The sequence below is a fragment of the Mixophyes fleayi genome, chromosome 12 (assembly GCF_038048845.1).
Source record: "Mixophyes fleayi isolate aMixFle1 chromosome 12, aMixFle1.hap1, whole genome shotgun sequence".
In the NCBI taxonomy this organism is placed as follows: Eukaryota; Metazoa; Chordata; class Amphibia; order Anura; family Limnodynastidae; genus Mixophyes; species Mixophyes fleayi.
Window position 1 is genome coordinate 20,674,211 of NC_134413.1, and position 16,493 is coordinate 20,690,703.

Here is a 16,493-nt window from a genome sequence, read left to right on the forward strand (position 1 = left end):
GCCTGTACTTTCTTTTATAATAAAAACTATATGTAATGAGGAAAATATACCCTATTTATTCTCCTTTATATGGATGCACATGCAGCACATGGGTCTTTAAGGCCACATACCCACTGGGACAAGATATAGAATAACACCGCCGTATAACTAAGAGCAGACATGGGTATGAGGACACTAGAAATAATGGTTTCTGAAGTCATACCCATTCACATGCATTTCACTAGAGTTAAAAATTGTAATTTAATTCATGTAAAAAAAAAAAAAAAAAAACAACAGTGGGTATAATCCGTAGATCATGGACTAGAGGCTCATCCTGCTGAATGTATGCAAAAATTCTTTAAGCAACTAATGTAATTACCATTTATACTGTCTTATTAAATGTATAGTCAGGAGAGTCATTGTTCTTTTAACCATACTACATTGTGCCGGAAAGTGATGCGATTTTAAAAATGTTTTGAACAGATAAACAGAATATATTGGTAGATTTCTACGGATCATAAAATTCATGGTTATGCACTTAAAATTTTAGGAAAATATAGAGAGCATTATAATGTGTGCGGATATTGTGCCCCTCTGTGCACAAGCAGACACATTGTGGTGGGAGCTGTCATGTTGGACAAGTAGTATGCTCAGGTGAGACAAACATGCAAGTTTCACAATTACTAGCATAATAACAGCAATGGCCAAACGCCTCTAAGCTTGTCCCCTAGGGTGCATTCTAGGACCACTTTGGGGCATTAAAGCCAGCATCCTGTGTTCACTGAACAGTGTTATAAATGTCATTTTCATTGCTCTAAATGCAACTCCAACATGTTAAAAGTTAAACAACATGTTAAGTTAAAAATGTCAAAATAAATATAGTGGGAATTTTTTCCACTCTATATAAAAACAGAGAAATTGGACTGTGCATGTTAGTCAATATAAAAAACAGGGACAAGTCATGCAAGCATCAAAAACTGAGACTGTCACAAGCAATCAAGGACTTGTGGCATGCATGCTCTTTTCTTGCAGTTTTGTGTTTTACTGACTTTTACATAAAGTTTTTTTTTTTTTTTTTTTTTTTTTTTTTAGTGCTATACATTTTACACTATAAAGCCCTCTTAAAATATACAACGTAAGGTGAAGCATTCGTACTGATAAATGTACTTACATTAACAGGTGAGATCTTATGCTGTTCATCCAACCAAACAGTTATGAGGTTTATATTGTTCTCAAACTGAGTCCAGCAGGTTAACACTTTTTCCAAAGTAGATTTTGCATCAAGGGCCAATTCCGCAAACGTTTTATACTTTAATTCTATCACTTCGTACTGTTTTGATGGATTGATTTCAGGGTCATCCGCTGATTGATAAAAACAGAAATACAATAAAGAAACCAAAAAATCAAAATACTATAGAACTGTATGCGGACATTGTGATATAGGTGTTCCAATCAGTTACTGCCAGCAGCTCTGCACATCATCCATTCATATGGTTCATACTGTGAGATATTTATTAACTTAGAACATTCTACACTTGCCTTTTACCAGGGTTTCCCAAACCCAGTCCTCAGTGCTCCCCAACAGTGCAGGTTTGCAGGATCACATGTGACATAATTAGGACCACCTGTGGATCTGTTACAATGTGTCAGTCAGTAATGAATACACCTGTGCTCTAGCAAGGAGATATGGAAAACCTGCACTGTTAGGGAGCCCTGCGGACTGGGTTTGGGAAACCCTGCCTTAGACTCTCCATAGGAACTACACATTACGCCAAATAGGTTACACAGATGACAGTTCTCAATGATTCATTTTTGCCCTTCAACTCTCCCTCTGTCTGTGGTTGGAGGGTAAATGTAATTGAAATGGAAAGGGCGCTCTCTCTTTAAGGAAGACCTGAGGCCTGGAACCACATGAGCACTTCACATGTTTTTGTACGAAACATATGGGGCCTGAGTCATTAAGGCAAAAAAGGAGTAAATGTTCTCTGGGACAAACCATGTTACAATACAAGGGGTGCAAATTAGTTTATTATTTTGCACACAAGTTAAATGCTGGCTGTTTTTTCATCTAGCACACAAATACTTGATAGCTTTATTATTACACTAAAATTTAAAGTTGATCTAGGACATGTCCTACCCCAACTATAAATCTGTCCCCACATTTTAAATTCACCTCCCCTCCAATGCAACATGGTTTTGCCCAGGTGCAAATGTTACGCCTTTTGTATGCTTTGCTCTCCTTAATGACTCAGGCCCATGGAGGACAGAGATCTGCACCTTGGCTTTTTTTAAAAAAAACAAAACAAAACGAAACAAAAAAATGTAATTAAAATTATATTACTGCTCAAACATTTTTTTATTCTTAAGCATCATTTTACTGAATTGAACAGTATAATGTCTCCCTTTATATAGGGGCAGTCAGCAGGGACGTGAATCTGACTACTCTCCTGAGACCCAAACACTGTGCAGGCCTGGTGCCTGTCTCGGCAAACTCTGCTATTTACAACGGATTCATGGAATCTCCACTGTGCTGGTCATCATCCCAGCTATCCGATTACCCATCAATATCAATGCCATCACTACCACAAATAAGACCTAACAGTTCTAGACAGGTAGAACCCCCAGCAGTAGAAGAGAGGAAGACTGGGATGAGGTTATTCATTGTCCACAATGTGGGATTGTCCTACTATCATACAATTCTGGCAAGAAGTGTAATCCTTTGTCTAAACCTTAATTAACCCTTACTGTAGCTGAACCAAGACAACCGATAATGAGGCATAGCTACATCACATATATTTGTTACAGGCACCCTATATGGGAAAAAAAGATCAACGACTCCCTACACTACAAGAGAGTTTTGTTTAGACATTGCAAATGCCCAGACAAATGTATTAAGATATTGGAGGCCTAGTGTGAGTCCCCTCTGACGTCCAATTAGTCACATAATGGTACACTGGTATTATGGACTGTTGGAAATAGGTCAGACACAATGTAACACTTCACTTCTGCTATTGTACACAGGATGGTATTGGTGGGGTTTGTTCATAGAGTATAAAGTAAAAAGTGGAAGACAAATGAGATTTTAAATTTATTTTTATAAATTTTATAAATGTGGATTCTTCTTTACATGTTTACTATAGGATATGTTTTGCCAATGCTGAAAAAAACCCACTAATTACAATTTATCTAAATCTACATGTTTTATGTAAAAGCTACCAAGATTTACCAGATGATGTTAGAAATTAAGCATTATGGGGGAGAACTTACTGTGCACATCCTCACTTTCTTTAAGACAAAGTATAGTTGTCCATCCCAAGAACAGCTAATATTTATGTTATGACTTTCTTTGAAATGTATTGGAAATGTCAGATAATAACAGAACAGATGCACACACACACACACACACACACAAAATCAAAAGTCTAATAAAAAAAAAAAAAAAGAATAAATTTAGGAGTTAAACATTTACTTACAATATCCCTCCGTTGTCAGCAGCTGGCTGTGGAGTTCTTTGAATTTTTGGAAAGCAGTTTCCAGGTGAATCATGAACTGTTTATCTTCAACAAATTCCTAGGGACAATATAGAGGACTTAGAAACAACCTAAAATTGAACAAAATCTGAAAAGCCGCCGTAGGTGATTGTAATAAACCTGAGCCCATACTATAGCCAAGTGATGGACAACCTGATAGCCTTCAGGGGTCCCAAGTGCTGCCTTTCAAAAAGGCCACATATTACCCCTAATCTAAGAGAGAGAGCTGGGGACGCTGGGGCGTAAAGCAGAGAAAAGATTAAGCAGGGCTGAGCTGGGGGATGCAGGTGAAGGCTAGAAGGGCCATATAGAGCCCATTACCGCCATAGCCTTATCATCATCACCATTATATTTATATAGCGCCACCAGTTCCGCAGCGCTGTACAGAGAACTCACTCACATCAGTCCCTGCCCCATTGGAGCTTACAATCTAAATCCCCTAACATGCACATACAGACAGAGAGACAGACTAGGGTCAATTTTGATAGCAGCAATTAACCTACTAGTATGTTTTTGAAGTGTGGGAGGAAACCGGAGCACCCGGAGGAAACTCATGCAAACACAGGGAGAACATACAAACTCCACACAGATAAGGCCATGGTCGGGAATTGAACTCATGACCCCAGTGATGTGAGGCAGAAGTGCTAACCACTAAGCCACCATGCTGCTTGACTCTAACCTGTCATATAAAGATCTGCACCTGGGCAAACCTACAGTATTCTACTCCTAACCTGCACCCTCCATTGACATAGCAAACACTGTCTCTATTCAAATTAGGGGAAACACAAATACCATATATTATACCACCTGACCAGTAAAACAAATTCTTTGCTTGTTTTCCGCTTACAGAATGAATCTACTACCTACTCATACACAACAATATTCTTGCAGCCCAAAACCCACTGGCCTATGGGAACCATCGGTTGAAGGCTAAACTGCAAATAATGGAGTGTGTAATAACTGACCATCTCCAGGGCTGCTGGTACATTATAAAAAGCCGCTATTAACTTAGGCCACCGATTCTCTAGCAAACAAGCTCACTGTACTCTTTGGGGGACATTTATGATAACTGGTGCAAAAGGACAAAAAAAGTGGTGTTGCCCATAGCAGCCAAATATTACAGTCATTTTCTAAACTGTACAAGAAAAATGAGTCAATCCAATAAGGTACTTTAGGGTTGGTTTTGCATAATCCTAGATAAAGCATTTGCTTTAAAAACTCCTATTGTGAAATAAAAGGTCACTAACACAACAAATCAAACAAACAAATATAGAAAGTTTGTAAATAAAATTAGAAAAAATGATGTACACAACCATGGTAAATTAAATAAATAAAAAATAAGTGTACATTCCCATTTAGTTTCACTAAATAATATCAAATTGCAGGGTCCATTATATAATAAATGTTATCACATATAGGGGGGGGGGTTTAATTCAGCGTGAGTTGTCTCGCAGGTCATTCATCAGTGTCTAATGCCAGATGAGCTATTGCATGAAGCAACTGAAAACAAGGCTCAAATTCGACAATTTTTGCTCACACCTCCTAGAGCAATGAGCATTACATGTCCGTCATTAAATACCTCTCCCAGCATTAGACGCGGATAAGAGACGTGCATGGGAACTCACACTGAATTAATCTCCCCCATAGGGTTAAACAGACTGTGCTGAATAATCTGTACCTGCTTTTCCTATTGTTTTCCATCTGCAATATAACCAGGTCTTATTTAGGTAGTAAATGATGCTAAAAACACAACTGGGGTAGTGGTAGTGGCCGATTTTACACTTTGTCAGCATCAGGAGCCCAATTCTAAGAGTGTTTTTATCGCAGATGCGAATTTTTACATGGTAATCAACACTTAATCAACACTTAAAACACTTTGTGCGACAGGATCTAAACAAATATAATGAATTGCGATATCACAGCGTTTTTCTTGAGTGCTTTGAACAAGACACTGCTATCGGTATTTTAAAAGCCGTTTGAATGATTACAGCGGTTGTGTGGCATCTTGTCCGCATTACTTAGATAAACAAATCATTTCAATTTAGAGCGATTAGATGATGTACATTTAAATCACTTGTGCGAAAAAAATAAGTGGAGAAAGACTGTGGAAACTGGACATGTTGACGTGCCTGTACACAAATTACAAATTTATTTTTTTAAAAAAACGTATTAAATCATTAAGATATCATTATTTTGTCACTGTACTAAAGATGCCAAAATCACCTTAGTGATTATTGCAAAGCAAATCTTAGGTAAAGAAACTGGTGTTGCTTTAAGGTGAGGCGTTTCTTATACAGATAAAAGTATGGGTGCGGACTACTGATAAATTCACTAGAGTCAATATATAAACCTTGTTTCCGGTCTTAGAAGATATTCCTAGACAATTAATGGGCACCATTAAACCAACCACAACAATCCCATAATCTGGCAAAAGGATTTACCTAAAGTAAATTAATTTGCAGCTTTAAAAGCTAAGAGTACAAAAGACATCACTGTGGTCTTTAGCTACTTTCTAGCAGTTAAAATTAACATCCATGTATGTAAATGTGACATATAATTTTGCTTTATTTGCACTTGGAAGATTAAACTCGATCAAAAATTTCCCTGGTTAATCATGGTGGTACAAAATTGCATAAATACTACAACTACCAATCAGATATTTGCTTTCATTGTTTAACTTGCACTAGACAGTTGAAAACTAATTGCTGATTGGTTGCTATGGTTATAGTGCAGATTAGAACCTTTGAGCAGTAGTAGTAAATACACTGCGGAGGTCCAATGTATGGGAGCCTAGCAGTTCAGGCGACACTTTCCTGAGGTCTCTACAATAGTTTATTGAACACACAATTTATAATATGCTCCATTCCCGGTGTGTCCAGCGCTTCAACATGTATAGCATAGAGATGAATGGAGCTATAAACATTTCCTGAACAATACAATTCTTGAATTCTAATTATATCACGTTTGAGTTTCTTGATACTTACATTGTAGTCTGCAAGGATGTCCTCCACCGACTCTTGTGATTTATACTTTACTTGCCAGGATTTTAACTTGGGTTGACTCTCCTCCAGTAGAGCAAGCACGTAATGTCCGGAGCAATGGTAATCCACAAGGACGCCGAAGTTTGAAGCCTGTATCTTCTCCATCCTTGAATGTAATTTTATAGTCAACATTTTCAGAAAATATCTCCACATTTGCCAAAGTTATTAGCAACAGGGCAGTTCTCTATCTAAAAACACCCTTTGCAATTACAATGTATAGGGGGAGTTGGAGAAGAATGGCACTTAGCCATTGCCATTTCATATCTACCTCCACAGCACTCCCAGCTATCGGTCTTTACTAGAAAAAGTGGGATACTATGCAAGCGAGTCTATAGAAACCAAACCGGCTTCCCAGCCATTTGATGCAATGCCCAGAGGCAAAAGCAGGATTTGTAGAGGGGGGTTTCCACACCACACCACCAATGGGCTTGACCAGCATGCATGGGGGCGTGGCTATAATATTAGACAGTGCTTGGTTGCTCTACAACACTTCCTATCCCTATAATATACATGGGGAATGCTGCATTCACTACTGTTAGGTGCACACAGCTCTCCCTTATCAAGCAGAGCCGTGTGGTGAGGCGGGGGCAGGGTCCAGCCACCTCAATTATACAGTGCCCCAGGCTTGGAGGGGGGCTTACAGGCACTAGGAACCCCCTCCCCCCCTCGGTTTGTCTATGATGCCCATATAGTACCCAATGATGGATTGCTAGGTCAAGCAAGTGCAACAGCTCTTGAATATGTAATGCTGATTGACCTAAAGAGAAATATTATTTACTTTGATAAATACAGACATTCCCACCCTGTTTTTTGTAAATTATAAAATAAACATAAAAAAAACCTCTTAATAATCTACATGTCGAATAAGCACTATCTAAAAAAAGTAAAGGAAGAGGTAGGACTTTAGGTATACCTTGTTTTCATCGCCACTGTCTGATCTTTTGGCACAAGAAGAATACCCTTATCGTCTACGTTCCTGAATGATCCGAGACTCTCCAAATGAGTAGCAGCATCAGCCATTAAAGTCTGGAGGAAATAGGGTGGATATTAGCGATTATAGGATTTGTGCCTTTAACACTATAAAGAAGATACGTGCATTGTACTTTGAGTATAAAAATGTTGCCTAAATCCTAAAACATGATAAACCGGCTATTACAATGAAGTGTCAGACATGATCAGACACTTGTGGTGCTGTGAAAGATCAGGTCAACGTTGAACAATGTGTATTTCCTCCAACGGTTCATATCCCAAAATGTCAGTTTTGGAGTTTAGCAGCCCATTAAGGCTTTGGATGCTCAGTGTGTGATACAACAGGTTGTCTATCAGACTGACCAGTAGATAACGCTGTCGGCAGATTGACAGATAAGGACCATCTGGGTTGGGTTCTCTCAGAATTTTAAAATCTACTATGAAAAGTGACATGTACCAGTACCCAATAAGCGACCACTCGGCCACATATAGCGTTAGTGTGTATAATCACACGATGAACAACAATTGTTCGTACTGTTTAATAATCTCGTTCCAATCACCTTCCGATCATGCAGTGTGTATACACTCACGATCATGATCTCTATAGAGTTTACAGAGTCATGGTCTTTTCAGCCGATGCCGGCAATAAACATGTCCCGGTGACTAAATGTAGAGAGTGCTGGAGATGGAATAGTTTGTTTGTTTGTTCTGAGACTGAAAATTCTGTTTCAGAGTCATAGAAGCCAACGAAATTCTTATGGACATGTGTATAGCTATAACAAGGTGGTTAGTCATGAATGAATGACTACTGTGCTGTCATTCTCTAAACGACTATAGGACCAGATGAAGAGCACAGATCTGAATGTAAATCATATGTAGTGTGTACGCATGAATCGCCCAAACGATCGGGCCTTCAGTTGTAGGGTCGATCGTTGTAGATAACAGATTGGTCGGAATATTCTCCAGTGTGTACCTAGTCTTAGTAGCACATTGACATTTCTGGAGTATTGGTAGAATGGGGCCCAACCTATCTCCTGAGAATCTGTAATCACGACAGGGCACATTTCTCACCAGAGCCCTCTTAAACTTGTTACTTAAGCTCCTAACATAATAGCTAAAAACAGATAAATCCCTTTATTAATCAGTATAATAGGATATTAATGCTAAGATACTGGAGTAAAACTAGAAACAGTAACCAGTCATGTGAAGGAGGAGGATTAGAGCACATACATATTGAATAAGAAACTCTTCCCCAGCCACTAACTCTGCAAAGCACAAACATGTACACTGCTCAATGAACCCTAAGCAAGAAACCGGTAGAGGGTAAATAAGTCTAAGGGATGGACTAAGGAGTCTAGCACCCACAATATGTTAGTACAGGAATGTACATGAATTACACAGTGCCAGTTGAGGCCCACTAATACATTGTGAAGGAGGGCAAATCTATGTTGAAGTAGTCCCAGGGCCTGATTATTCAATAGGCTGGATAGGCTGGAGCCTAGGGCCTGGCTTTGAGAAGCACAAAATTGTGACAGGAAGAGGTATAAACTGAAATTATATTTTAAAATAAGAGTTAATAGTTGTCCCCCAAAATAAACAGTAAACATGAAAGAAAAACACAGTAATTTTTAATCTTGACGTATTCCCACGGTAAAGACCGAAGACAATGAGTCATCCTTGGGCAGAGGCGCTATACACCAAATCTTGGGATGTTTAGCCTAATGCAAATGCGTGGCCAAATTTGACTCTAGTCCAATGGCAGCATTGTACCACCTTTATTTTTTGAGGCAAAAAATGACCTCTTTCTGTTTGTAAACTCCATCTATTAAGCTAGATGTAGTTATTCTTTAACTTTTTATCACAGCTCACAATTTATAAACTGCCTTCAACAGTTTACTGCAAAGCTTACATAATAAGTATGGAAGGAATGATCAGTGCATCTGTTATAGAACACGATGTGCTGACTGTGTACCGTACCTTGAAGGAGACAGACAGAGACTGAAGCAGAGACATTATATTGTAGTGACTGCCTGAATTAGGTAACTCCTGCGACATAAGATTTTCAACCTCTGAGAACCAGTTCTCAATAACACCCAGAGGGGGCGGCAGACTGTGATCCAGCTGCTGTTTCCACTCTGCAATCTGGACACAAAAAGCAGAAAGCTTCACCACACAACAAAGAGTAAAAAGAAACATACAACATAAATTACAACATAAATTCATGAATTGCAATATGTAGGGCTGACCAAAACCACCCCAGACTCATGACATTTCCCACAATTCACCAGTGCTCAGTTACTGGTTCAGTCAACAACTCATGAATTTTACTAAATTTCTCTGCAAGAGAAAGATTTCACAGGCAGGGAATAAAGAAGTGAGAAACTGAGTCCGCTTTTAAATCAAACCAGCAGCCAAGCTATTGTACACAAGCATGGCTGCCCAGTCACTCCATAAAGAGAGTCTCCACCACTTGGTTTTGACCTCGCTTGAATATAATTATTCATATTAGAAGGCTTATTTAAGAACATAAATGTGCTGTAACCCATGGCAACCAGTAAGCTATTGCCTTTCATTATCTATCCTGCACCAGAATGGGAAAAGCTAACATGTGACCAATTGCTATGGGTTACAAACCACTGTGCTATTGGCTCTAGGTAAATATATAAGGACCTGCGTTCTCACCTGGATAGTTATATTTTCAAGTGACTGTTTAATAAGTTGTTGTTCTTCAGCCTGCACAGACTCCACACCGACCAGGAAAACTCGTTTCCGCTCATTAAACTTTCTCATGAATAACAGGATTGCCTAATAAAAACATAAAAGAAAAATATATACTTCTAAAAAGAACAGTGACAAATGCACATTTTCATCCCAAAAACCCATATTGGTCTTCACCTGATACTTTTTAGTGTACGTCTCATCTTTCATTTCAGCAAACAAGTTTTTTAAGGTCTGCTCCTCCTGATTCAACCAATCCATGGCTTTGTTTACGCCATGCTAGAAGGAAACAAGTAAGAATGTTGATCAATTACTTAAATAGAACTAACAAACAAGCAATCTAATGTTAATGATAAGTTGGCCAGTAATGTCTCAGGAACAGTCAATGTGTTAAATATTATTATGAGTTTACTCTAATATATTAATCTAACAATGACCGTCTCCACTGTGCGTAGGTGACAGGTACACTTTAATTCTCAGTTATAAGAGCTGCATGTTCTTGTCAAAGTACAGTCATTTCCTTTTTGAAACAGGCCGTAACAACCTGTGGATCTCCAGGTGTTGTGAAACTACAAGCCCCAGCATTGCTAGCCAATAGCAGACAAGGGGATAAATGTATCAAGCTGAGATTTTTCCGGCTGGTTTGAAAAACCAATCATATTCTGGCTTTCATTTAGTTAATACATTCTACACAATGACAGTTAAAATCTGATTGGTTGCTATAGGCAACATCTCCACTTTTCAAACCCGCCGGAAAACTCTCAGCTTGATAAATTTACCCCCAAGGTGTGTTGGGACTTAAAGTTTCACTACACCAGGAGAGCCACAGGTTGACCAGCTTGTTGTATCGAGTGCAGGCAGCCATTCTGTGGAATGAGTGGAACTTCATGAACATGCAGCCGATCCATCCATTCACTCGGGACAAACCAATAAGCCTCAGCGATATCAGCGATTCCTATTGACAGGCTACATCCTTATGGATATTGATGCAGCCCAGTAAATGGCTGCCTATGCTGGATAGGTCACAGGTACTTTTAAAGTTTTAGCCTTTCCAGATAGTCACATGATGCAATGGGTGTCCCGTCAACAACTCAACCGGCAAAAAAACAAAACAAAAAACATGGAGAGATTGTAAGACTCGGCGTCAACGGGCTACACACCGCCACATCTCGCCCAGGATCCGCCACATTCTTCGAATACTGTAAGAATTGTGCCACATACGTCATAATGGATTTTTCATCAGGATCCAAAACATTTACATCTATGAAATTCAAGGAAAAATGTAGTGAAAAGAATCTTCATATGTTTTGTAAAACAAGTCACAGATAATAACATTATTATAATAATAATATTGCTAATTGCATATTTGGTAAAAACACTGTGATAACGTATGTTATGTATACTTTCTCCACGTTGCACTATAAGCCTAGAGCCATTCACAGCCGACACCTCATTGTGAACACACAGGGAAATAGGCATATTACACCGTAAACATTAATGTTTACAAGCAAAAATGTATCAGTTTCTGATGGGCAATAAATATAAACATATTCAAGTATAAAGACCTTGTAGGGAGTTATTGCTCTATTCTCAAAGTGAAATCCTGGGCAACTGAATGAGCTAGCATGTAGCCTTAATGTGTCTATATCGTGACTTCTACTGCACCCACTAGAGATGCCCATCTAGAGTGGTAGAGAATGATTGTCTGTCAACTTCCTTTCCTTTTTAGGTGTGTGTTGTCGAAGATAAGTAAACCTTATTCTGTTTGCCTAACCCAGCTGTCTACCACCACACTGTAGCATGATATCACGCAGCTTAATACAGTGGCTTAGCTTAATGCACCTGGGACAGGTATAAAAGAAGAGTCAGGGCCCCCGGGACATCCGGAAGCGGCAGTGCAGAGAGTTGAGGAGAAGTTGGACACTTTCTACTCCTCAGCTGTACATTGCTGTCGTCACACAGAGCTTATGCGCAGAGAGTCTCCTATGACCGCTGAACAGGGCGTACGGATTCTTTACTGTCACATAGAGAGAGGAACATAAGCTGCTCTGAGCCCATATTGGGGTCACAGTGGTCCCCTCATTGCTCCTGTGCAGTTTCTACCTTTGCGGAATTAGTGGCGTTAAATAAATAGATAGATAATGATGATTCTACCCCAGTGATCTGAAAGTGTTCCATACGGCCGCGTTTTACAGAATCAGCCAACATATGTAAAATATATATAACCTCATATTCTTTTTTTTACTGAGACACCGAATTATCCTGCCCAAACTTTGGAGAAGATAATGAACGATTATAATAATTATGTGTTCCAGTTTTCCATGGGCAATTCCTGTTTTCACTGAACTCAACAGTAACTGAATAATATTTATTTTTCTAGTTCTAAACTTATTATACAGATAGAATAACAGGATTAGCGAAAATACAACTCCCATGCTTGAATACACTTGGCCAAAAGAACCATGTATTAAGTTTTCAATAGAGCAAAATTAATGTCATATAGGTATCGCCGTTTTCTGTTCCAGTGGACGTCACGCGAGCAACGCAAGATGGGCATAATAACAATAACAAAGGACAATATAAATAAATGATTTACCTTCTGGCTCAAGGAGTCTGGGGATCTGTAACTCATCCTCTGCGATTCTAAACGCCTCTCGCAGTTTATCCTCATTGGACTTTTCCCGTAAATTCTCCATATCAACGAGGTCCGGCCTCAAGGAGCGGATTATGGATAAGAAAGCCATGCCGTTTTTCCAGCTGGATTTGAAATCTGTTACATTAGTGGATCCCACCCTGCAAAAGGAGGATTCGAAAGGGTTACATAATCCATGTTAAATTAAAGGCTTTAAAAATAATCCCATTATCTAGAAATGTTCCGTTAATTAAATGCTTCATGTTCAAACAGTAAAGGAAATTACCCATGGATCACCAGCAATTTCCAAGTAATAATGTCTAAGAACCAAAATGACGTGCAAATAATGTTTGGAGCATGTGTCTGGTTTGTCAGATTAAGACTGTGACTACATTGCTTTCCCATGCACATAATTATGTCACAAATGTTCCAAAAGGTTTTCACGCTGCGCAATTTATGGTCAGTGGAAAATCTGTCATAATACTTTTACAAAAGAACATTAAAAGGGACATTATACAAGTATTTTTACTCTTCTTGCTTAATGAGCATGGAAAGAGCATCGCTAAGAGAATTGCTTTGGTGAAAAGTCACTGCTTGCTAAACAAGGAAAACAAAATTTCCCATTCATGATTTGGCCATTGAAAGAACCATTTCACTAAAGTCTGCTGGTCATCTTGGCAGATCCCAAAGTGGCCGTGTCCACTCATTATATTAAATACAAGATGCAAAGTAATGAAGTATAACTTCTGAACATATTTCATGGAACATTAAACCCCCCCTACTTGTGTATATGGTAAATATACATAAAGAGAAATTAAAAAGTAGTTTCAAGCTAATGTTTTTGAAGAAAGACTATGGGCCTGATTCATTAAGGATCTTAACTTGAGAAACTTCTTATTTCAGTCTCCTGGACAAAACCATGTTACAATGCAAGGAGTGCAAATTCGTATTCTGTTTTGCACATAAGTTAAATACTGACTGTTTTTTCATGTAGCACACAAATACTTGATAGCTTATTTGTACACTGAAATTTAAAGTTGATATTTGTGTGTTACATGAAAAAACAGTCAGTATTTAACTTATGTGCAAAACAGAATACTAATTTGCACCCCTTGCATTGTAACATGGTTTTGTCCAGGAGACTGAAATAAGAAGTTTCTCAAGTTAAGATCCTTAATGAATCAGGCCCTATATTACTACTCCACTGTTCTATATTGACTACATAAGAACTATTATTATTTATTAATAAGGCGCCACATGAGGTCCGCAGCACTGTACAGAGATCAAACAACAAGACTGTACATTGTATAACAGTACTATACACTAAACAAATAACACTACAACTCTCAACACAGCTGCTGGGGTGCAAGAGGTATATTCAGCGCAGTCTGAAAACTGTGTGCCCCTTAGCGTGGGTGTAACGAACAGGTTTAGAACCACCGAGAGAGGTACAAAGACCATGTATAAATATGTTTCTGATGTTAGGGCTAATCTCCAAGAACACCAAGTACTTACTGAGCGCAGCGTTCCTGCGCCCACAGGAGCAGCGCTTTCTTTGCCGAGCTCTTCCATCTAGATTTGGCGCTCCTTTTGGGCGATGGGCTTGCAGTTGGGGAGACTCCATTCTCACCCTCACCCTTAACCGGTTGCTGGTCATCGGTAGCAGCCAGGATGCTGGCCAGGCCTTCAATCTGTCGTAAACATAGATGTCACAGGTATATAAAAAAAACATATATGATATTGTGTATTCAAATAGTATAATGTGTCATGACCCTAACGGAATCACAAACATTTCTATTGGGCCTATACCAACCATTGGACCGGTTTAAAGGGTAATGCTAAATAAAAGTAGTATTGTTTGAAGATCTTCCTTGCCAAGTAATAGTACAAGTGGGCCATTAGAATTAGAGAGAGAGTCACCATCACAACTAGCGTCACAAACACTTCTCCCAAGCAGGGAGTGTGAAAGGAAATCGTTCTCAACAAAGCTTACTAGTATAGCCCTATCCAGGGAGAGGCCGGGTCCCGGAGAAAGAGAACCATGTAATCAGCACAGAGGCAGGGCCACCCAGAGAGGTTTTGGGCCTAGGCACATCATCGTCATCATATTTATATAGCGCCACTAATTCCGCAGCGCTGTACAGAGAACACACTCACATCAGTCCCTGCCCCCTTGGAGCTTACAGTCTAAATTCCCCAACACACACACACACACACACACACAGACTAGGGTCAATTCTGATAGCAGCCAATTAACCTACCAGTATGTTTTTGGAGCGTGGGAGGAAACCAGAGGACCTGGAGGAAACCCACACAAACACAGGGAGGACATACAAACTCCACACAGATAAGGCCATGGTCAGGAATTCATGACCCCAGTGCTGTGAGGCAGAAGTGCTAACCACTAAGCCAGCGTCTTCTTGGGGCCCCTTCCATAGTAAACAAGGGTGTGTGTCTACACCATGGTTAGTGACTCTTCTCCCCCCACACAGGCAGGCCTGTGCCACCAGTCGAGGCTGCACCCCCTCCCCCCCCCCCTCTAGTCATCCCTGCATAGATGCCACCATGCAGCCACGTGCTTAAGGTCATAAAAAGGTGTCACTCACACAAAATTAGGCAAATTAGGTCTGAAAACAGTATTTGCACTGCAGGTCGCAGCTTTGGTGCCAACTAACCTTTCAATCTTATTTGCACCGAGACACCTGCAGTCCCCAATATACATACTAAAATCCACCTCTAACAGTAGTTCTCGAAAGCTCAACACCCTGGAGAACTTTGAATGAATACAAAGATTTGTGTAATGTAGCCATAAAACTAATCGCCAGCTGCTCTGCCAAGCATGACAGAAAGGGAGGACCGTGCAAACCCATTTACCAATCATTCCAAGTAATAATAGGAGTACAATGTTTTCTGTTAAACACGGTTATATTGGATGATAACACTTCTCTACGTTACTAAAACAGGACTTTGCTTCGTGGTAAAGACTTTATTATAAACTATCATCTCATGTTACAGTTTCATACAAGATTCAGATACTTACATGGAAATGTAGGATGATTTGCCAAACTAGGCCAAGCACAATAGACGGCTTCCCACTAACAATGTCTTCGACATGAATATTTATGAGCTTGATCTAGAAAAAAAATGCAGTAATTAGTTGAGAGCAAATATCTCACAAGTAAAATCATCATTATTTGTTCCGGCCCTAACAAGTGGGACACTCACCGATCTCTGGCGCAGGAAGGTCAGCGCAGATTCTATGTTACTTCTCGACTGGAAGATATTTTTCCCTTTCTCACGCAGCTGCAAAACCGACAAAGTAACATTTATTTATCAGGGGTTTTATTTCAAAGTTAGATTACAAGGTAATTATTACATGATAATATTGTTGATATAAAATTACATTTTGAACATTAAATAGATGGTCATTCCAAAAAAACCAAAAATCTGGACTCAAAAATCAAAATTTACTTTGATCATGGGATTGCCGAGTGAATAAACCCTTCTAACACCCCCAAGGACACAGCTATTCGTTAGTTAGATAAAGATCTGACCAATACCCTTTGACTTGTATTTTACTAAAAGACAACTACTCCCACCCCCCCCTTCTTATCTCCTTCCCCC

The 16,493-nt window shown here is 39.3% G+C and overlaps 1 protein-coding gene across 1 annotated transcript in view; it reads right to left on the reverse strand.

Moving 5' to 3' along the window:
* Positions 1 to 16,493, reverse strand: part of SYNE2 (spectrin repeat containing nuclear envelope protein 2) — a 255,816-nt gene that overhangs the window by 187,064 nt on the left and 52,259 nt on the right. Inside the window, exons 5-16 of the mRNA XM_075192813.1 lie at positions 16,095 to 16,172; positions 15,910 to 16,002; positions 14,385 to 14,560; positions 12,834 to 13,030; positions 11,398 to 11,498; positions 10,415 to 10,516; positions 10,202 to 10,324; positions 9,497 to 9,661; positions 7,464 to 7,576; positions 6,494 to 6,656; positions 3,453 to 3,549; positions 1,151 to 1,341 (exon numbers count right to left, since the gene is read on the reverse strand). Of these exons, the coding sequence (XP_075048914.1) occupies positions 1,151 to 1,341; positions 3,453 to 3,549; positions 6,494 to 6,656; positions 7,464 to 7,576; positions 9,497 to 9,661; positions 10,202 to 10,324; positions 10,415 to 10,516; positions 11,398 to 11,498; positions 12,834 to 13,030; positions 14,385 to 14,560; positions 15,910 to 16,002; positions 16,095 to 16,172 (1,599 nt within the window). The remainder of the gene's footprint in view (positions 1 to 1,150; positions 1,342 to 3,452; positions 3,550 to 6,493; positions 6,657 to 7,463; positions 7,577 to 9,496; positions 9,662 to 10,201; positions 10,325 to 10,414; positions 10,517 to 11,397; positions 11,499 to 12,833; positions 13,031 to 14,384; positions 14,561 to 15,909; positions 16,003 to 16,094; positions 16,173 to 16,493) is intronic.